We start from the raw sequence: 23435 nt of genomic DNA, 5'->3' as shown, positions 1-23435 counted from the left end.
CCCACACCCTCATGGATGCTAGTCGGGTTTGTTAACCACTGAGCCACGACAGGAAATCCCTCTATATTTTATTTTTATAAACATCTTTTAAAATCATAATTTTATTTTATTTTTTTATTACTCAATGAATTTATTACATTTGTAGTTGTACAATGATCATCACAATCCAATTTTATAGGATTTCTATCCCACAACCCCAGCACATCCCCCACCCCCCAAACTGCCTCCTTTGGAGACCATAAGTTTTTCAAAGTCTGTGAGTCAGTATCTGTTCTGCAAAGTTCATTCTGTCCTTTTTTCGGATTCCACATGTCAGTGAAAGCATTTGATGTTGATGTCTCATTGTATGGCTGACTTCACGTAGCATGATAATTTCTAGGTCCATCCATTGTTGCTAAAAGTGCTTAAAATCATAATTTTAAAAACTCAATTTTAAGTGCTACTTTTTGCTTTACATTGTTTCTTATGTCTCATATCTTTCTCTTTCTTGAATTTAACTTTTGTTTTGCTGGAGAACAACCTCCAGTAATTCTTTCAAAAATGGCCTATTAATGGCCATTTAACCTGTATGCTCCAAGATTTATTGAGGTATGATTTGCATATAGTAAAGTTCATCCTTTTGAGAACTTACTCAGGCATGTATGCACCACCATAATCAGAGTATCTTCATGATCCCAAATAGTTCCCTTGTTCCTCTTTGTAGTGAGTTCCCTCCTCTCCAGCTCCTGGCAACCACTAATCTGGTTTGTTCTATCATTTTGCCTTTTTCAGATGTCATATAAATGAAATCAAACAGTGTATGGCTTTTAAAGCCTGGCTTCTTTTACTTAGTATAATGTTTGGGGGGACTCATCTAGAGTACTACATCTATGGTAAACTTTTTTTTGCTTTTTAAAAAATTTTTTTCTTTTTATGGCCACAGCTGCAGCTTATGAAAGTTCCAGGCTAGGGGTCAAATTGGAGCCCCAACTGCCTGCCTGCACCACAGCCACAGCCGCACTGGATCTACATCATAGCTTGATGCAATGCTGGATTCTTAACTCACTGAGCCACAACAAGAATTCGATGAACTTTTGAAATCCAAAGGTATAGTCATCAGTGCTGTTCTCCCCAGTCGTGTCATGGGACTGTACTTCCTGGCTCCTTCATGCTTGAGTGGGGTCATGTGATTAGTTCTGGCCTGTAAGTTGCGAGTACCTGTCACTTCTGGGTCAGATCATTTAAATGACCCTGTTGAACTCTCTCTTCCTCCTGCTACAGTGATGTGCAACATTTGCCATAGTGGCTGCTCTGTCAGTCAAAGTCTGGGAGTGACTCTGACCAACAGAGCATGACGTCAATCTGTGATGGACATGTAGCCAATAGACAGGTAGCTAGAACCAGAAGCACACCTTTGTGGTTTTAAGCCATTGAGATCTGGGTGTGGTTTGTTATCACAGCATAATCAGCTTATGCTAACCCATGTAGAAGGTTTGCTTTTTTAGCACTGGGAAATTTTCTTTTATTGCTGCTTTAATTATTTCCTCTCTCCAATTTTTCCTCTCTTACTTTCTTCTTCCTTTATGGAATTATTAGGCAGGTGCTGGAACTTTTGAATGAATACTCCACATCATTTAACCTTCCTTTGTCGTTTTGGCAGTTTTCTGGGAGAAATTCTCAGATTAATCTTTTAGTTTACAACTGTGTTTTCCAGCCTTATTCATTTTGCTATTCAACTCAGCTTTATTTTATTTTATTTTATTTTATTTTATTTTATTTTATTTTATTTTGGCATATGGAAGTTCCAAGGCCAGGGACTGAATTCAAGCTACAGCTGAGACTTATGCCAAAGTTATGGCAATACTGGGTCCTTTAACCCACAGTGAAGGGCCAGGATTAAACCCCAGCTCTGAAGCGACCATAATCGCTACAGTCGGATTCTTTTTTTTCTTTTTTGTCTTTTTAGGGCTGCACCCGTGGCATATGGAGGTTCCCAGGCTAGGGGTCTAATCGGAATTGTAGCCACTGGCCTACGCCACAGCCACAGCCACAGCAACACAGCATCTGAGCCATGTCTACGACTTACACCACAGCTCACAGCAATGCCAGATCCTTAACCCAGTGAGCGAGGCCAGGGATTGAACCCACATCCTCATGGTTCCTGGTCGGATTCGTTAACCGCTGAGCCATGACGGGAACTCCAAGGATTCTTCTTCTTTCTTTTTTTTTTTTTTTGCATTTTGTCTTTCTAGGGCTGCACCCGCTACATATGGAGGTTCCTAGGCTAGGGATCCATGCCGCAGCCACAGCAATGTGGGATTCCCCAACCCTCTGAGTGAGGCCAGGGATCAAACCCAAGTCCTCATGGATTCTTGTCGGGTTGGTTAAGCACTGAGTCATGATGGGAACTCCTGCAGTCGGATTCTTAACTCACTGTGCCACAGTGGGAACTCCTCCGCTTCTTTTTATTTATTTATTATTTTTTTATTTTTATTTTTTTGCTTTTTAGGGCCACACCAGTGGCATACGGAGGTTCCCAGGCTAGGGGTCTAATTGGAGCTACGGCTGCCAGCCTACACCATAGCCACAGCAAAGCAGGATCCGAGCCGTGTCTGCAACCTACACCACAGCTCACAGCAATACCGGATCCTTAACCCACTGAGTGAGGCCACGGATCGAAACTGCAACCTCATTGTTCCTAGTCAGATTCGTTTTTGCTGCACCATGACGGGAACTCCCTGTCCTATGAGATTTTTGGGCAATGCTGGATCCTTAACCCATTGAGCGAGGCCAGGGTTTGAACCCACATCCTCATGGATACTTGCTGGGTTCTCAACCCACTGAACCACAACAGGAACTCTCTCCAGATCTCATTCTTGGTGGTCCTCTGCTTTCTGCAGTTTTAACTGTGCTCTTCCTTGAGTCTTGTTTCTCTTGTAATACAATCTTTAGGAATTAAACAACACATGTTTGCACACCAAATGTGGCATATAGGTTGTCAGTTTGCAACTTCAGCCTTAAAAGTTTATCCCCCTCAGGAAATTGATTTGTTTTAAGTTAAAAAATAGTATATATCCCTCCACATGGATATTTCCCTTTGGTTTCTTTTGTGTTAAGAAACCAAAGAGAAATAAAGAGAACACTGCAAAAAAAGTTTATAAGTAATAAGTGCCTCTTTTGGAAATCGAAAAAGGTAGATCGGACTTCCCATTGTGGCACAGCAGAAACAAATCTGACTAGGAATCATGAGGTTGTGGGTTCCATCCCTGGCCTTGCTCAGTGGGTTAAGGATCCAGCGTTGTGGTGTAGGTTGCAGACGCCGCTCAGATCCCGCGTTGCTATGGCTGTAGCTTAGGCTGGTGGCTACAGTTCCGATTAGACCCCTAGCCTGAGAACCTACCTCCATGTGCTGAGGGTGTGGCCCTAAAAAGACGAAAAATAGTAATAATAAAAATAAAATAAAAAAATAAAAAAGATAGATAAGCATGAAGAAGAAAAAAATCATCCCATCCAGAGATAACCAGCGTTAACATTATGGTGCACTTCTAACATACATAAATAATAAAAAATATATCTGTATGAATTTTAAAAAGTTGATATCAGTCATGAACTATAAGAAATCCTAAGAAACTGCACACCCCCCCAAATTTAATATCAAACTACTGATAACTTTTTATTTTTTTAGGGCCACATCTGCAGCAAATGTAAGTTCCCGGGCTAGGGGTGGAATCAGAGCTGTAGCAGCTGGCCTACACCACAGCCACAGCAACACAGGATCTGAGCCTTGTCTGAGACCTATACTGCAGCTCAGGGCAACGCTGGATCCTTAACCTCCTCAGTGAGGCTAGGAATCAAACTGCGTCCTCATGGATACTAGCTAGGTTTGTTACAGCTGAGCTGTGAAACTCCTGATAACTTTTTAAAGTTGTTTTTTCACCCAGCAATGTGTCATGGACACTTTTATATGTTAACAAATATATGTCTGCATCATTTAATAGGTGGTGTTCCATTATATTGGTGACTATAATATAGTCAATGACTTCTCTCGTTGGACATTATATTGCTTCTTTTTCTTTCTCCCCCCCCCCCTTTTTTTTTTTTTTTTTTTTTTGGTCTTTAGGGCCGCTCTCACAGCACATGGAGATTCTCAGGCTAGGGGTCAAAATGGAGCTACAGCTGCTGGCCTACGCCAAAGCTACAGAAATGCCAGATCTGAGCTGCATCTCTGACATACACTGCAGCGCACAGTAACACCAGGTCTTTAGCTGGCTGAGCAAGGCCAGGGATTGAACCTGCATCCTCATGGATGCTAGTCAGATTCGTTTCTACTGAGTCACAACAGGAACTCCAGCTCCACCCAAATTTGAAAATGAAACTGGCTTCAAAGCAGAGCACAGGAGCAGCTGTGGAGGACCCTGGAGGTCCTGCTGAGACCAGGGTGGGAGCTCCTACTCCAGCAGCCTCACTGGCCCCCTTGACACTCTGCCATCTCCCACCTTTCCCACATGGCTCCAATCCCAGGCTGGCTTTGAGCTCCTGACACTTTGACAGCTTTGTAAAAGTGTGAACTATAAAGTTGAACCATGTGAAATTGCTGTTTTTATAGGTCAAAAGTGGTTGAATATTGGTAATTTCTAGGTGCTTCTGGCATGGCTGGTTCAATTCCTTCAGTCTGTAGTGCATTTATTTAGTGCTCATTCTTTGAGAGGTACTGTGACAAGCACTTTATAGTCATTTTTTAAATTGTGACAACATTCTGAGGCACAGGACTCATTCCCCACCTCGGAGAAGAAAACCATGGCCGCGAATTTCCCCTTTTGGAATTATTCAGGGATTGGTTCCCTCTCCAAACTTAAGATCTTAACAATAATGACAGTATTGCGAGTCGTAGTTAAAAAGCTGGTGGCTGGTTCTGCAACTTAGTAGTAGTGATGCTCTAGGAAAGTGCCTTAATAAACTTTGAAGCGCCAGTTTCCACTTCTGAGGATGTAAGTAGTGTTCTTGATCTTGCCCTCGCGTTAGAAAGATCCCTTTACGGTGGTGTTCAGCGACTTAATCTTCTCATCAATAAAATGGACAAAATCTCCAGCACCCAGCAACACCTGGTAAGAGCTGTTAGAGCACAACTCCGGGCTCCTCGGGGGAAAGTGGGCCCTGGGAGGTGGAAAGAGCGCCACCCTCAACCACCACGTGGAGCTGCAAGGCAGCAGAGCGATTCCCCGGAGCGCAGGGCGGGGTCAGCACGACTTACTGGGCCAACGCCTCTCTCAGGCCGAGACACTGGCTAGAGGCACCACCTGGCCACCAAGTCCCGTACCACCCCTAAGGGAAGGAGGTGGCGAGGGGCGGGGCCTTGAGGCGGGGCCTCGGGCTACCCCCCCCCCCCTTTTTTGTCCGCCCAGATACGGAAAGGCTCCCCTGCTCCTTTAAGAGGCCGACACGGGCACCCGATTGGCCCAGACGCGTCGGTGACGTCACGCCGGGGCCGGCGCCGAGGCGGCCCAGTCGGCCCGCGCCCTCCCCCTCCTGCCCAGCCGCGCGCTTGCGGACAGTCGGCGCGCGAGCCGGGCAGGGCCGGCGCCTCGTCAGCCTTCTTCGCCGCGTAGCCCCGGGCCCCAGGGGATGCCCCCGGCCGGGTCCCCCCATGGCCGCCGAAGTCTTCCTGTGCTCCCCGCGCCGGCCTCACAGCCGGGGCCGTGCGGTGCTGCTCAAGCCCCAGGTGCCGGAGGACGACGACGACTCGGACACAGATGAGCCGTCCCCACCGCCCGCCTCCGGCGCGGCCACTCTGGCCCGGGGCCACGCGAGCGCCGGGCCACCGCAGCCCAGGGCCGGGTCGGGCCGCGAGGAGCCTCCGCGCCGGCAGCAAATCATCCACAGCGGCCACTTCATGGTGTCGTCGCCGCATCGAGAGCACCCGCCCAAGAAGGGCTATGATTTCGACACGGTCAACAAGCAGACGTGCCAGACCTACAGCTTCGGCAAGACCAGCTCCTGCCACCTGTCCATCGACGCCTCACTCACCAAGCTCTTTGAGTGCATGACCCTGGCCTACAGGTAGGGACCCGGCCGGCCCCACCTCTGGAGCGGGGCTCCTTTTGACAAAACAAGCGTGGTGGGCTGGGTCGCCGGGGGACCTTTTGGCTCCAGGCATTTCTTTTGGTCTTACCCCTTAGGGAAGGTTTATGGGTCTGGGGTCTCCAATGGAAGTGAGAGGGGCGGGTGTCCTGGGAATCTGTCAGCAGTGCTTGGCTTCTTCCGGCTTCACGTTCCCCATCCAGGCCCTCCTCTCGGTGGCCCTAGGCCACCGATTTCGGAGGAGAAATAGGTGTAAATACAGGCTGCACCCGGTGTCACTCGACTTTATCCACTCCTTCTCCCAAACGCTTTGTGTGTTTCCAGCAATAATGAGTAGTGGACAACCTGCCCAGGGGTGGCTCAGAATTTAATGGTTGTATAAAAACTCCGAATCTGTTTTCTCTTTTGTAAAGAGGGGATCAGCAGTGGTATCTGCCCCCATTGGCTGCTGTGGGCATGAAACGAGATAGGTAAAATGCTTATTCCAGTACCTGGCACATAATTTGTTGCTGCATAAATGTTAGCTACTTTTCTTATTGCCCCAGCAGAGGGAGGCTGGGTCCCCTCACATCTCCTCTATTGGGAAGGCCTATCCCAACTTGGGAGGGACCTGGGTGCCTCCTAGGAAGACTTGGAGCCACAGCTCTTGGAGGTGCAGTCTGTCCTTCTGGCAAGTTGGGGGGTTCTCAGACTGGCCCTGAACATAACATGGAGGTGTCAGTGTTTAAGGCAGGCATCCCTGGCACCATCCTGCCATGCGGATTCAGCTGTAGGCAGAGATCCTTTCATACTAAGTCAGAGAAATGCCTGGCCCTAATGGGTTAAAATGTCCTTCCACTTTCCGTTTCTCTGTGTGTTTGTTAGGTATTTGCTTGAGATAACTTCTGCCTAAGCCACAGAACTTCTCTGGACTAGCTGCAGTGCAGAGCAGCCCAGCCCTGAACAAAGCTCAAGATAGGATCTCAGCAGAGTGGAGGTTATTGCATTAGTGACTGGACTGGCTGGGGCTGTCTTAGGTCTCCTGTGCAGTCACCAGAGAAAGTTTCCTTGGAGACTCTAGAAACAGTGTAAAGAAGAATAAGAACAATCTCCCCTCCTCCCCCCCCCCCTTTTTTGGAAAGCAGCAAGCCCCAAATATATCCCAGTTAAAACATTACACATTGACCCGAAGTTGAAACACTAGATATACATGGCTCCAGGTGGCATTTTCCCCCCGCTGGAATGAGTGATTAATCAGTTTGTTCCTTTGTTATGTTCCTGAAATGCACCCCCACTCTTCCCACCCCCATTTCCTCTCATGAAGGTTTCCCTGATGGTTTGTTTGCCACATGGCTGCAGTACATTACCCAGCGCTCTCCTCCCGCTCTCCTCCCACCCCCCTTGCGTGGCATGCTGGTTAGGCTCTGCTCTGATTCTCTGGTCTTGCCAGTTTGAGCTGGCACAGAGCCTGTGAAGATGTTCTGGTTTTTTGTTTGTTTGTTTGTTTGTTTTTTAAACAAATGGTATTGAGATTGCAGCCTTCTGCCCTCTCTCAGCCCTGTTTGCTCAGCTCAAATTTTGAGCCCTTCATTGGAATCACACTCCCCTAGTTTGCAGCATATGCTATAGTGTGAGAGAGCCCTTTCTAACACAACTAGAGGTGAAAGACAGGAATGTGTTTTTATTAAGGGAACTTAATCCTCTTCTTTATTTTAATATAAACTTCTCCCAGGTACAAAGAGAGAATGGATGATTGAGTAGGAGGAGGCATGGGGTAGAAAGCTCTCACCTAAGCTCTGCTAAAGGAAAAGTAAACCAGTCTCCCCTTTGCCCTCAGTTTGGATAACCTAGAGGTTTATTATTAAATAACACCAAGGAATTTTAGTAACGGTGGTTTTTTTTTTTCCTCTTCTTTCAAAAATATTTTGGCAGCTGGCCCTTGCTCATTTAACTTTCTTGATTGCAAAAGGCACCCTTCGTTTGGTTTGAGGAGTACCTTACTCTTCCAAACCTCCAGCCCCGCTGACCCTCCTGCTTTTCAGTTATTCCCTGGACACGAATCCCGCCCCTGCAGGTCCTCAATGTGTGTCTGCCTAGTAATTTCTCATGAAGATGCTCTTTGTCTCTCTGTGTAAGGCTGATTTGGATGGCCCTGGAGTTTAGTTGGCAATATGAACTTGGGTACAGATTGACAGAGGAATGACTCAAAACCAGTAGTCTGAATGAGGACTACTTGATTCTTGATTGCAAAAGGCACCCTTCGTTTGGTTTGAGGAGTACCTTACTCTTCCAAACCTCCAGCCCCGCTGACCCTCCTGCTTTTCAGTTATTCCCTGGACACGAATCCCGCCCCTGCAGGTCCTCAATGTGTGTCTGCCTAGTAATTTCTCATGAAGATGCTCTTTGTCTCTCTGTGTAAGGCTGATTTGGATGGCCCTGGAGTTTAGTTGGCAATATGAACTTGGGTACAGATTGACAGAGGAATGACTCAAAACCAGTAGTCTGGCCCAGAAGGCAGCATGAGAGCAGAAGTGAGTTTCTGACCTCAGCTGTCCTATCACGACCAGTAGCTGGTTTTCAGAGAGGGAGGGTTGCGATACAGGGGTCAGGGAGGAAAGAAGGCTTGGCCCCAGAGGTGGGCCCTTTAGTGCAGTGTGAGCCTTCACCACTGTTTTTCAGGTTTTTCCCTTCTCTTGGGGCTGCGAGAAAGGCCAGCTGGACCTCCTCTTGTGTCTGGCTGTTTCTGGCCTAGGCTTTTTCTAACTTCAACTTCCTGTCTATCCCCTGGCCTCTTCGTTCTAGCTGCCTAACTCTCCCTGGTACACTCTGTGCCGTGTTTTTTTTTTTTTTTTTGGTTTGGTTTCCTGTTAACTGCTGCCTCCCAGCTGTTTCCAGACGAGGCTCAACAGCTCTTTGGGGGAGGAACTAAGTGCAGGGGAAGTTGTGGTTGTTTTTTCCCCAGTCACGTGAAGTGGTCTAGGGACGCTAAACATGATCTGTTCCTGAATGTGCAAAGTCTTGAACTCCTGCAGGGTCTTTGGCAAGACTGACTTGCCAAAGTCAGGGTGTTGGAGGGATCAGGATTAGGTGTGAGTGTCCCCAGCGGTCCACCTGGGGCAGTAACACTTCGAATGGATTCCAGCTGTGTACAGCTGGCCTTCAAATCCATGTCCTTCTTAGGTAAAACTGCAGAGACAATAAGGTCACTGGTAGCCAGGAGTTTGGGGGAGAAGGGAGATGAATATTCACAGAGTACAGAAGTTTTTTAGAGCAATGAAAATTCTTTGTATGACATTATAATAATGGATAGATGTTATACTTCTGTCCAAATGCTTCTGTAGAATATGCAGCACTATTCACTTCATTAAAGTGAACCCTCAGGTAAACTGTGGACTTTGGTGATTGTGATGTGTCAGTGTAGTTCATCCTTGGTTTAAAAAAAAAAAAAAAGTACCCCTGGTGAATGATGTTGATAATGGCTATGCATGTGGGAAGAGGGGGTATATGGGGAATTTCTGTACCTTCCTGTCAGTTTTGTTGTAAAAGTAAAACTGCTTTAAGAAAAAAAAATTTTTTTAACGCTCAGGATAGACATTGTGGTAAAACTTGTTTCATTTATACACACACACACACACACACACACACACTGTGATGTAAAATGTACATCAAAAAAGTTTGGAGTTCCCATTGTGGCTCATTGTGGCGTAGTCTCTGTGATGATACGGATTCAGTTCCTGGCTGGCTCAGTGGGTTAAGGATCCCAGTGTTGCTGCAAGTTGCAGCATAGGCTGCAGATGGAGCTCACATCCAGTGTGGCTGTGCCTGTGGCTATGGCTGTGGTGTAGGCTGGCATCTGTAGCTTCCATTCAGTGCCTAGCCCAGGAACTTCCATATGCCAAAGATGTGGCCCTAAAAGGAGAAAAAAGGTTTGCAAGCCACTGTAGTTAAGTTATACTGGCAAATAAAAGCACAAATTAACCTAAAAAAATTGACCTTCCCACACTGTGATGCTACGAAGCCCTATAGTGAAACGTCTTTGTTCAGTCCTACAGTGTGTGTTCAATTATTGGGACATTTGGGAAGGGAAGAAGTTGCCTCTCCCCAAGGCAGAGCTTAGAAGTTCATGGCTTACTTTCTCTAAGTCTTCCTGTCTGCCACTGTAAAATGGGGTGGATAAAGTTTCCTGCAGGGTGAAAGTGAGGATTAACTGAGATAATGTCTGTGAATGTGTCCAGTACCTGGCAAATAAGAGGCAAGGGGAGGTTTAATGGGCGGAATCCAATTCTGTGTCCTCATTCAGCTGACATTTATTAGGGGCCAGAGTTTTTCATCTATAAATTGAGGAAAATAATCTATCTGGGGCTTTAATGTGGCTTTGAAATGCCTGCTTGACAAATGCTCAGTGGGTGCATTCTTAAACCATACTTTCTAAGGCCCTGCAAGGAAGCTATGTACTCTAGAACATAGGTCATGGTTCTTGCCCTCTTAACATTGTAAGGAATGTCATACATGTAAATCACCCACACAGATTCTGAACACATCTTAGTAGACAGCTTTTTGTGGTTGATTTTTGTTTTACTTCTCTACCGTTTTAAAATCCTTTTTTAAGTATAGTTGAGTTGCAATGTTGTGCCGATTTATTTTGTACAGCAAAGTGACCCAGTCATGTGTGTGTGTGTATGTGTGTATAAAATACACACACACACTTTTTTTTCTCATATTATCTTCCATCATGCTCTATCCCAAGATATTGGATATAGTTCCCTGTACAGTAGGACCTCATTGCTTATGTATTCTAAGCGTAGTAGTTTGCATCCACTAACCCCAAACTCACAGTCCATCCTACTCCCTCCCCCTGTCACTTGGCAACCACAAGTCTGTTCTCCATGTCTATGAGTCTTTTTCTCTTCTGTAGATAGGTTCATTTGTGCCATATTTTAGATTCCACATATAAGTGATATCATATGGTATTTGTCTTTCTCTTTCTTTTTTTCTTTCTTTTTCTTTTTTTTTTTTTTTTTTTGCTATTTCTTGGGCTGCTTCCGCGGCATATGGAGATTCCCAGGCTAGGGGTCTAATCGGAGCCATAGCTACCAGTCTACGCCAGAGCCACAGCAACGTGGGATCCGAGCTGAGTCTGCAACCTACACCACAGCTCACGGCAATGCCAGATTGTTAACCCACTGAGCAAGGGTAGGGACTGAACCCGCAACCTCATGGTTCCTAGTCGGATTCGTTAACCACTGCGCCACGGCTGGAGCTCCTGTCTTTCTCTTTCTGACTGACTTGACTTAGTATGAAAATCTCTAGTTCCATCCATGTTGCTGCAAATGGCAGTTATTTCATTCTTTTTATGGCTGAGTAGTATTCCATTGTATATATGTACTACATTTTCTTTTTTTTTTACATTATGATCCCTTTATTATTATTATATTTTATTTTTATTTATTTATTTATTTTTATTTGATGGATTCGATTTTTTTTTTTTTTTTTTGGTCTTTTTGCCATTTCCAGGGCCGCTCCCGCGGCATATGGAGGTTCCCAGGCTAGGGGTCCAATCGGAGCTGTAGCTGCCAGCCTACGCCAGAGCCACAGCAATGCGCGATCCGAGCCGTGTCTGCAACCTACACCACAGCTCACGGCAACGCCAGATCATTAACCCACTGAGCAAGGGCAGGGACCGAACCCGCAACCTCATGGTTCCTAGTCGGATTCGTTAACCACTGTGCCCCGACGGGAACTCCTATTATTATTTTTTAAATAGTTATTTCCCCAATGCAGTTTTTTTCCTGCTGTACAGCATGGTAACCCAGTTACACATAAATGTACACATTCTGTTTTCACACATCATCATGCTCCATCACAAGTGACTACATAGTTCCCCATGCTACACAGCAGGATCTCATTGCTAATCCATTCCAAGGGCAATAGTTTGTATCTATTAACCCCAAGCTCCCCAACCACCCCACTCCCCCCCCCAGCAACCACAGCTCTATTCTGCAAGTCCATGATTTTCTTTTCTGTGGAAAGGTTCATTTGTGCCTTATATTAGATTCCAGATATAAGTGATATCATATGATATCATATGATGTCTTTCTCTTTCTTATTTCACTCAGTATGAGAGTCTCTAGTTCCATCCATGTTGCTGTAAATGGCATTATTTTGTTCTTTTTTATGGCTGAGTAGTATTCCATTGTGTATATATACCACATCTTCCTGATCCAGTCATCTGTTGATGGACATTTGGGTTGTTTCATGTCTTGGCTATTGTGAATAGAGCTTCAGTGAACATGTGGGTGCATGTATCTTTTTTAAGGAATGTTTTGTCTGGATATATGTCCAAGAGTGACATTGCTGGATCATATGGTAGTTCTGTGTATAGATTTCTAAGGTACCTCCATACTGTTGTCCAAAGTGGTTGTACCAGCTTACATTCCCACCAACAGTGCAAGAGGGTTCCCTTTTCTCCACACCCCCTCCAGCGTTTGTTATTTGTGGACTTATTAATGATGGGCATTCTGACTGGTGTGAGGTGGTATCTCGTGGCAGTTTTGATTTGTATTTCTCTAAGAATCAGGGATGTTGAGCATTTTTTTCATGTGCTTGTTGGCCATCTGTACATCTTCCTTGGAAAAATGTCTATTCAGGTCTTTTGCCCATTTTTCATTTGGGTTGTTGGCTTTTTTGCTGTTGAGTTGTATAAGTTGCTTGTATATTCTAGAGATTAAGCCTTGGTCAGTTGCAGCGTTTGAAACGATTTTCTCCCATTCTGTAAGTTGTCTTTCTGTTTTGTTTTTGGTTTCCTTTGCTGTGCAGAAGCTTGTCAGTTTGATCAGGTCCCATTGGTTTGTTTTTGCTCTTATTTCTGTTGCTTTGGGAGACTGACCCGAGAAAATATTCATAAGGTTGATGTCAGAGAATGTTTTGCCTGTGTTCTCTTCCAGGAGTTTGATGGTGTCTTGTCTTACATTTAAGTCTTTAAGCCATTTTGAGTTTATTTTGCTGCATGGTGTGAGGGTGTGTTCTCGTTTCATTGGTTTGCATGCATCTGTCCAGGTTTTCCAGCAATGCTTGCTGAAAAGACTGTCTTTTTCCCGTTTTCTGTTCTTGCCTCCCTGTCAAAGATTAATTGACCATAGGTGTCTGGGTTTATTTCTGGGTTCTCTATTCTGTTCCATTGGTCTGTCTGTCTGTTTTGGTACCAGTACCACACTGTCTTGATGACTGTGGCTTTGTAATCTTGCCTGAAGTCTGGGAGAGTCATGCCTCCTGCTTGGTTTTTGTTCCTCAGAATTGCTTTGGCAATTCTGGGTCTTTTGTGGTTCCATATAAATTTTCGGATTGTTTGTTCTAGTTCTGTGAGAAATGTCATGGGTAATTTGATGGGGATTGCATTGAATCTGTAGATTGCTTTGGGTAGTCTGGCCATTTTTACAATATTAATTTTTCCAACCCAGGAGCATGGCATATCTTTCCACTTCTTTAATTTCTTTGATTAATGTTTTATAGTTCTCAGCATTTAGGTCCTTTACCTCCTTGGTCAGGTGTATTCCCAGGTATTTGATTTTGGGGGGTGCAATTTTAAAAGGTATTGTATTTTTGTATTCCTTTTCTCCTATTTCATTGTTAGTATACAGAAATGTGACTGATTTCTGAATGTTAATCTTATATCTTGCTACTTTGCTGAATGTATTGATCAGTTCAGGTAGTTTTTGGGTTGAGTCCTTAGGGTTTTCTGTATATAGTATCATGTCATCTGCATACAGTGACAGTTTTACCTCTTCCCTTCCTTTTTGGATGCCTTTTATTTCTTTGGTTTGTCTGATTGCTGTGGCTAGGACTTCCAGTACTATGTTGAATAACAGTGATGAGAGTGGACATCCTTGTCTTGTTCCAGATTTTAGTGGGAAGACTTTCAGCTTTTCTCCATTGAGTATTACATTTGCCGTGGGTTTGTCATAAATGGCTTTGATTATGTTAAGGTATGTTTCCTCTCCACTTTAGTAAGAGTTTTGATCATGAATGGATGTTGGACTTTGTCAAATGCTTTCTCTGCATCTATTGAGATGATCATGTGGTTTTTAACTTTTCTTTTGTTAATGTGGTGTATGACGTTGATTGATTTGCTTTTTTTTTTTTGTCTTTTTGCCTTTCCTAGGGCCGCTTCCTGCGGCATATGGAGGTTCCCAGGCTAGGGGTCTAATTGGAGCTGTAGCTGCCGGCCTACACCAGGGCCACAGCAACACAGAATCCAAGCCGTGTCTGCGACCTACACCACAGCTCACAGCAATGCCAGATCCTTAACCCACTGAGCAAGGCCAGGGATCGAACCCGCCACCTCATGGTTCCTAGTCGGATTCGTTAACCACTGCGCCAAGATGGGAACTCCTGATTTGCGTATGTTGAACTATCCTTGTGAACCTGGGATGAATCCCACCTGGTCGTGGTGTAAGAACTTTTTTATATGTTGTTGGATTCGGATGGCTAAAATTTTGTTGAGAATTTTTGCATCTATATTCATCAAAGTGTACTACATTTTCTTAATCCATTTATCTGTGGATGGACATTTAGGTTGTTTCCATATCTTGGCTATTTTGAATAGTGCTGCTGCGAACATAGGGGTGCATGTATGTTTTTGAATTATAGGTTAACATAATCCTTTATTAGGGAGCCTTGGTGCGATGGCTTGGGGGAGAGGGAGAGAGAGTCCTTTTACATATTTAGAGATAAGCAGTAACTTTCTGGACACTGGGTTTCTGCTTAAGTGGATATTTGAGGAGACCTTTGCATTTGGACCTGTAAGATAGCCAAGTTTCTAGACTGTAACCCTCTCTACATATGTATAATAACCCTCTGTTCCTGACCCAAGGTAGGAGTCCCAGCCAGGCTTGAGGAATAGCAAGGATTGAAGGTTTAGAGCATCATATCCTCCAAATTTTAAGTTTTCCCTAGAGGAACTTTCTAATCCTAGGTGTGGTAACTAGTTGTACTTAGGAACCATTCATACCTAAATTAGTTTTATTCTTCTGCAGCTGTGCCGAAGAGAAGCAGTTTCTCTTCTCTTGTGTTTTCTTCACCCTTTCATCCTTATACAGTGTCCCATTACAGGGCACACTGAGATGGACTGAGGGGCAGGTATGAGACAGTGTCTGTCCTCCAGGAGCTCACACATTTGGGGTGGGGAACAGATAAACACACCGATGTAGAACAGTTAGCAGGGGCTGTGATAAACAGCATGAACCAGGTCTAATGGCTGCACATGTTGCACTGAGGAGAGTGCTGAAACCAGACTTGGTGTTTGTGTGTGTGTTTGCCTAACTGGAATCTGTGTGGACGGTTGCCCCTGATGAGGGGGTTTCATAATTATCTCCCCGTCCCCATTTAACTGTCAAAACTACAGATCACATTGCCCAGCAGGAAGCCACAGAGTTCCTTTTACCTGGCTTCTCTTTGATAGTCTAGAATTGCCATTCTGATGGAAGAGTGAAGAAGAGTGATAAAATTGGGAAGAACCTGGGAAAAGGATTGGAGGGGAGAGTGGAGGGAGTTCATTCGTTCAGGTCAGAGGAGGGAAGAAAATTCATGCTAACAAGCAACTGGTGTGCCCTAGATTCTCTTTACGTTATCCTAAGTCACAGTAACCTTCGCAGTCAGGTGATGGTGGAATTGTAATTTTTTTTTTTCCTTTTTTAGGGCCGTGTCTGAGGCATATGGAGGTTCCCAGGCTAGGGGTCAAATCAGAGCTACAGCTGCTGGCATACACCACAGCCACAGCAAAGCCAGACCCGAACTGCATCTGCAACCTACACCATAGCTAATGACAATGCCGGATCCTCAACCCACTGAGCAAGGCCAAAGATTGAACCGGCAACCTCACGGTTCCTAGTTGGATTGGTTTCATTTCTGCTGTACCACAATGGGAACTCTGAATTGTTATTTTTCAAACTTAAAAAGAAAGAAAGAAAAGTTGAGCACAGAAGTTAATTTGCCCTGTTGCTGAGAGGTGAGGAAACATGTCTAATGTCTCTGGAGTGGAAAAGTCACCTCCCTCATCTGCTCACGGAAGCCTATGATTCTGTAAGAGAGGAGGTGAAAGTGCCAGTTCCTCTAGGAATGTAAGGCTGAGTTGGAGGAGACCAAGATGGGGAAAATGAATGTCTTTAGGCCACTCCATGTCCTTCCTCCAGCTGCCCTTCCCCACTGGTGAAATATCTTGCCCTTCCTTCAAGACTCAGCTCAAGCGCCTATTCCCCTTTAGTCCTTCCCAGAGGGAGCAAACACCACCCTCCTTGGCAGATGCGTCACCATTACTGATTCCACCTTGTACCTTCCATAGACCTCACTTCCCAGGATTCCTGCTCTCTTCACCTGTAACTTTCCTATGGAGCCTACCAGTGTCTGGGACGTACCAGGTGGCTAAGAAATACCTATGGAATTGAACAGGGAACGTCAGGGACCTAGATGCCAACATCATAAATGTGCCTCTGGCAGAACCTTGTTTATCTTCAGCTGCACAAAGACAGATACGTGCTCTGTGGAGCAGTACTTTGGGATGTGGGTGTGCAGTGGGATGGTGGCCTCAGTGCTTTTTGCTGGGTGGTGTTTGTATTGTGCCTCCTATGGACTGGGTTGCTAGGCAGATGAATGGCCCCTCAAGATGTCCACATCCTAATCCCCAGAACCTGAGAATATTTTAGGTTACATGGCAAAGAGGAATTACGGTTGCTAATCAGCTGCCTTTAAAAGGAGGAGATTATTTTTGGATTATCTGGGTGGACCCAGTGTAATCACAAGGATCCTTAAAGGTAGAATGCGAGGGAGTTCCCATTGGGGCTCAACAGTAAGGAACCCAGCTAGTATCCTTGAGGACGTGAGTTTGATCCCTGGCCTCAGTGGGTTAAGGATCTGGCCTTGCCTAGAGCTGTGGGGTAGGTCACAGACTTTCGGTACAGATCTTGCATGGCTGTGGCTGTGGCATAGGCTGCAGCTGCAGCTCTGATTTGAATCCTAGTCTGGGAACTTCCATATGCCGTGAGTATAGCTCTTAAAAAATATGAAGAAGTAGAAGAGGAAAGCAGAAGAGAGAACCAGAGAGGGAGCTGTAGGAGGACTTGGCCTGAGGTTGCTGGCCTTGAAGATGGAGCAGGGGCCAGGAGCTAAGGAATGCAGGCAGCCTCTGGAAGCTGGAAAAGGCCAGGAAACAGAGTCTCCCCTAGATCCTCAGAAGGAAAACCGTTCTGCTGATGTCTTGATTTTGGCCCCGCGAAGCCCATTTCAGACTCTATTTCTGACCTCCAGACTGTAAAATAATAAATTTGTGTCTTCTAAGCCTCTGATTTTCTGGTCATTTGTTACAACAGCCATAGGAAACTAAATATAGATCAGTTTCATGTTTCTTGAGGTGGTGTTTTTAGGCATGTAACTCCGGTATTATGGTCTTCCTTCATGTTTCTCCCTCCCCAGGAGCCCACCTCAGTGTGTTAGGATCTGGTGAGAGGAGGGTCTCCGTCATAAAAGAAAGTTTGTAAAGCGGGTCTGATCCTGGTTCCCCAGTACAGTTCCTAGCATAGGCTATTGTAGAAAGTTAATAGTACTTGTTGTCAAGGATACGTACATGACTGATGACAAATTAGGAGTGTGAACTCCTTGTTCCCCAGAATTGAGTTACTTCTTGAGTGTAATATGTGCAGTTCAGACAGCAGATATCTAGGTGTTGGTGCTGTCACGAAACTCCAGGATTCCCATTGGGATCCCACCCAGATCCCCTGGGTCCCAGGCCGCTGTGGGCCCTTTCCTTTAGGTTCACCCCCATCAAGTGACTCAGCTCTTCTCTTAGGCTCTACTTTTCTTTGGGATCTTACTTCTGCTGCCAGCTGGCGCCTTCACCTGCTGCCTGGCTGTGCTCTGCCTCAGAGTTTCTGCTATGGGAGCTTCTGTGTCTGCTTAACTGGAGCTTGCCCGTGGCCTGTGTTTCACACACAGCCCTGCTTAGAGCTTCCTATTACTCAGTGCTCTTTGCCAATTGTCTAATTAAATTAGCTCCAGAGTCTTCAATTCAAATATTTGAGAAGGAGCCCAGCAGGCCCCTCTCTCTCTGAGCCTCACCTCAGGGACCCCAGCTCATGAGTCTATCCATGGTGCCAGTCAGTGTTCTAGCCCTTAGGGATACAATAGTAAACAAGACAGATTAGTCCTCTCCCTTCATGGCATTTATATCCTTTTTTTTTTCTTTCAGTTTTATTGAGATATAAGTGACAAACTGCACTGTACACGTTTCAGGGGGTACAGCACAGTGACCTGACCTACAAGTATTATACAGTCATGAGCTTATAGTCAGAGGGGGAATCAGTAAGCAGATTAGATTTATATTGTTAGTTTGGTGAAGAGCATAAAAGACAATGGAAGATGGAAAGTGATAGGAGCTGGGGGAGGGGCAGCAGACAGTTTACCTCTGCTGGTCAGAGAAGTCTTCTGAGGAGGTGGTGTTTCAGGTGGAACTGAAACCTGAGTGGTGAGTGCAAGCCAGACGTGGGTAGTCATTCCAGGAGGTGGAAGAGCCTGAGGCAGAGGCCCAAGGTGGAATGAATTTGGCACATTCCAGGGCTAGAAAGAAGGCCAGTGTGGGGAGTTCCCGTTGTGATTCAGTGGGTTCTGAACCCGACTAGTATCCATGAGGATATGGGTTCGATCCTTGACCTTGCTCAGTGGGTTAAGGATCTGGCATTGCTGTGAGCTGTGGTGTAGGTCACAGACAGGTCTCAGAACCCCTGTTGCTGCAGCTGCAGCTGCTGCTTGGATTCGACCACTAGTTCTCAGGCCAGCGTGGCTAGAACGCTGAGGGAGATGAGGGTTCAAGGCAGGTTGGGCTTGCCAGTGGATAGGACTTGGGGGTTGTAAGAAACCAAGGAATCAGCGATGACTCTGAGGGTTTTGGCCTGGGCCCTGTGCACATGACTGAAACGAGGAAGCTGAGGGAGGCCCAGTCAACTGCCTGGCTGGTGTGTGTGGTGCTGGGGACAAGCACTAAACTTGGCTGCCGTGGGTGGGGGAGCTCCCAGAGAAGAGTCTGCTGGGGGCTGTCAGTGTGGGGTCACTGCAGTGCCCAGGGAGGTCCTCACTATTGCCAGAGTGCTTCTCTACTTAGCCCGGACTAGTCCAGGTACCCAGGTGTGCTTTCTTCTGTCCTGGCTGCTCCGTCTTGGCTCCCTGTCCCCAGCTTCCCATGAGGGGCCTGTTAGCGATGGGATTTGTTTCAATAGGAGGTTGTTTGGGCGTTTTGAGCTTGCATTTGAAATGGTAATTTTTTTTTTCCGGTGGAATACATATACTGTCCTCTGCCGAATGATGTTTTCCCTCGCTTGGGTCTGGTTGTGGTAGAGGAGTACTGCGAGGTCTTGAGAGCCCTAAGAGGGAACATCTCCAAATCTTAGCATTGCTAATGTGTTTGGAGTCAGACTGTACCATTAGAAAAACCTTCTAGAAGGAAGCAATATAGAAGGGTTTTGGTAGCTCCAGAAGGGTGTCCAAGATCTGGAAAAATAATTCCAGAAACAGAATTCCTGTTGTTAGCTTTTGAGTCCCAGAAGTGAACATGAGCAATCCAATTGAGGAACAGTGAAGAGTGAGGCCAGGGAATAAAGAGCTCATGGAGGGACAGCAGTAGAACCAGGCTGCTGGTAGGAACAAGAATTCGGGGAGTTAGGGCTGCACTCGAGAGGGGAGCCCATGGGGATTTTGTTAGCACAGCATCCCTGCTGAGGAATATTTTGTGAATAAGAGGATCTGTTTTGAAAGCCAGTTACGACTCCTTCCCTCTGTGGCTTGTGGGTGTAAGGGCAGAAGGTGGCCTCTTTTCCCCTGTCACCCTGGGACAGTCATGAAGACAGAAAAACACCTTATGTAGAAAGTAGGAGACTTAACCTAATTTCCAGATATTTACCCAATATTCTCACTTTTTAAAAAACAACCTAAAGAACCCCTTCAGTATGCTCAGGGGGTAACTGGCCCATTTGCAAATGACTACCACATCTTGTGGGACCTGCCCAGATAACTGGATACCAAGAAGTTCTTTAGAGAAAGTGAATTTTATAAATCCCTCTTATTGGAGTTCCCTTGTGACACAGTGGGTTAAGGATCTGGTATTGTCACTGCAGCACTTGGGTCGCTGCTGTGTTGTTTGAGGATTCGATCCCTGGCCCTGGAATAGCTGCATGCTGTGGGCGTGGCCAAATTTTTTAAAAAAATCCTCTTTATTTATTAAAATGAAATCCTTTCAATGAATTCTCAAAACGACACATGATTAGCTTGCTGTTTCGAATACCTATTTTCCAGTTGAGTAGCAGGGTCTTTAAATTGCCTCATTTGTTCTTTAAATAATTAAATGGAACTATCTCTGCCTTGGAGCAAGACTCTTTCTTCTACTTGTACAGACGAGTTTTTGTCATTGATGTTGTTAACAACTTTATCAAAGTATAATTTATATACTGTAAGACGCAGTCATTGTAAGAGTACATTCATTGATTTTTCTGTTGTTGTGTAGTCATTATAGCAGTCCACTTTTAGAACATTCCATCACCCCGCTAGGATGGCTTATGCCCTTTTATGTTTAATCCCACTTCCCACCTTAGCCCCAGACAACCATTAATCTGCTTTCTGTGTCTATAATCTGCTTGTCTGTGCCTTTTCTAGACATTTCATGTAAATGGAATCACATGGTATGTGGCCTTTGGTGTCTGGCTTTTTTCACTTGGCATAATGTTTGTGATGTTCATCCATATTTGTAGTACATATCCATATTTCTTTCCTTTTTACTCCTGGGCGGTATTCCATTGTTTGTCCATTCATTGACAAGCAAGTTTTTTTGTTTGTTTGTTTTTTGTTTTTGGTCTTTTTAGGGCTGAACCCCCAGCATATGGAAGTTCCCAGGCTAGGGGTCAAATCAGAGCTGCAGCTGCCAGCCTATGCCAAGGCCACAGCAATGCCAGATCCAAGCCGTATCTGCAACCTACACCACAGCTCATAGCAGCGCTGGATCCTTAACCCACTGAGTGAGGCCAGGGATCAAACCCACATTCTCATGGATACCAGTTGGGTTCATGACTGCCGAGCCTCTACAGGAGCTCTGGCAGGCAGGTTTTGGAGGGAAGCCCAGTAGCTTCATTATTTGGATGTTGACTTTCCATTTCCTATAATAAAGTTCTCTTATAGATTCTGTTAGGAACTTCCTTACAAGGTGAGAACAGGAAATGACAATATGTATGGTGGAGAGGTAGTGGATTGGCCACCAGTGGACAGTGGTGCCACTGTTAGCAACATATCTGTCAGCCCCTATAAGTTGGGTTGTCCTTAACTGTAAAAAAAAAAAAAAAACAATGTAAAGGGGAGGGCTAGACTAGTAACATAATTGCCAATCTTATTTTTCTTCCATGGACCTTATGTTTTTGAGAGATACAGCCTTAGAAATAAATTGCATTCATCAGTAAAAAAGGACAAACTGCTGGTCTGTGCAGCAACATGGATGAATCTCAGAAACATTATGCCATAACGTAACAACATAAGCCATACCCCAAAGATCATATACCAATTCCTTTTATGTGAAGTTCTAGACTGGGTGAAGCTCATCTATGGTGAAGAAAAATCAGATCAGTACTTGCCTGTAAGGGGAGTTGAAGAGACGCCTGAAAAAGCACGAAGGAACCTTCTAGGATAATGATCTGCATCTTGAGTATCTTGAGGGGGGATTGTGTATACATTTGTCAGAACTCGTTGAATGGTATACTTCAGATTTGTACATTTTATTATAGTATGTTAATCTCACCAAAACCAAAAGAACCATTGACAGATAATGAACTCAGGGACCAAGTGTCCTGATGTTAGCATCTTACTTTGAAATGCTTTAAAACAGTGCCTCTCAGGCTTTTTGGTCTCAGGACCTCTCTGTGCTCTTAAATATTGAGAACCCCAAAGAACTTTTGCTTGTGGTTTATATCAGTGCTTACTATATTAGAAATGTAAACTGGAGTTCCCACCGTGGCACAGTGGTTAATGAATCTGACTAGGAACCATGAGGTTGTAGGTTCGATCCCTGGCCTTGCTCAGTGGGTTAAGGATCCAGCGTTGCTGTGAGCTGTGGTGTAGGCTACAGATGAGGCTCAGATCCTGCGTTGCTGTGGCTCTGGCGTAGGCCAGTGGCTACTGCTCTGATTGGACCCCTAGCCTGGGAACCTCCATACACCGTAGGAGCAGCCCTGGAAAAGGCAAAAAGACAAAAAAAAAAAAAAAAAAAAAAAAAAAGAAATGTAAACTGAGAAAAAAATAAGAATGTTTGTTAAAGTACTTTAAAAAATAAACCCCGTTACATGTTAATATAAATAACATATTCTTGTATAGAATAATTATTTTCAAAAACAATGATGAGGCGTTCCCATTGTGGCTCAGCAGTGATGAACCCAAGTAGTATCCATGAGGACACAGGTTCAATCCTTGGCCGCACTCAGGGGTTAAGAATCCTGTGTTCCTGTGAACTGTGGTTTAGGACTCAGATACTGCTAGGATCCCACATTGCTGTGGCTGTGGTTCAGGCCGGCAGCTGCAGCTCTGATTCAATCCTTAGCCTGGGAACTTCCATATGCCACACATGCCGCCCTAAAAAGCAAACAAAAACCAAACCAAACCAAACCAAACCAAATAAAAAGATGAGAAGAATGACACTGTTTTACCCATTTGCAAATATCTTAGTTAATGCCTAGTTCAAACACAGCTCACATCTGCTTTTGCATTCATCTGTTGCCATATTGAACGTCTGGAAAACCTCATCATATAGTCTTGAGAGAATGAGAGTGAAAAAGGCAAGTTACTTCTTAGTATTATTGAAAATAGTACTGGACCATAAAAGGGTCTCCAAATCACTCTTTGAGAACCACTGCTTAAACAAAATAAAATGGGTTGATGGGTGGATAGATTAATTTGTGCTAAATACATCAAAGTGTTAATTATAGCATTCAGGTGGCGAGTACATGGGTGTTCATTATGCAGTTCTTTCAGTTTTTCTATATGTTTGAAAATGTTCATAATGTTAGAATAATGAGAAAAATTGCATCATTTACAGAGTGGTCACCTTGCTTTATCATGGGCAAATAAGTTTACAAACATGGAGAACAACTTTTGGAATGAAGTACTGCCATGGAGGAACCTTGGAAACATATTTCTTTTTTTCTTTTCCTCTCCTCTCCTCTCTTCTTTTTCTTTTCTTTTTTCTTTTCTTTTATCTTTTTGCCTTTTCTTGTTTCCTGAGGTGGGCTTGTATTGCTATAAACTTTCCTCTTAGAATGGCTTTTGCTGCATCCCATAGGTTTTGGAGTGTCATCTCTTTGTTGTCATTTGCTTCTAGGTATTTTTTA

The 23435-nt window shown here is 44.9% G+C and overlaps 1 protein-coding gene across 2 annotated transcripts in view; it reads left to right on the top strand.

Annotated features, from left to right (window-relative positions):
- MLXIP (MLX interacting protein) overlaps positions 5499-23435 on the top strand; it is a 71178-nt gene continuing 53241 nt past the window's right edge. The window contains exon 1 of one of the 2 annotated variants that reach the window (XM_021073760.1): positions 5499-6036. In XM_021073760.1, coding sequence (XP_020929419.1) covers positions 5624-6036 — 413 coding nt within the window. In that variant the 5' untranslated portion in view covers positions 5499-5623. The remainder of the gene's footprint in view (positions 6037-23435) is intronic. The other variant, XM_021073761.1, reaches the window with a different exon arrangement.

Source organism: Sus scrofa, chromosome 14 (assembly GCF_000003025.6).
Source record: "Sus scrofa isolate TJ Tabasco breed Duroc chromosome 14, Sscrofa11.1, whole genome shotgun sequence".
NCBI lineage: Eukaryota > Metazoa > Chordata > Mammalia > Artiodactyla > Suidae > Sus > Sus scrofa.
Note: the sequence above shows the minus strand (reverse complement) of the source record. Positions and strands in the feature narration are given on the sequence as shown.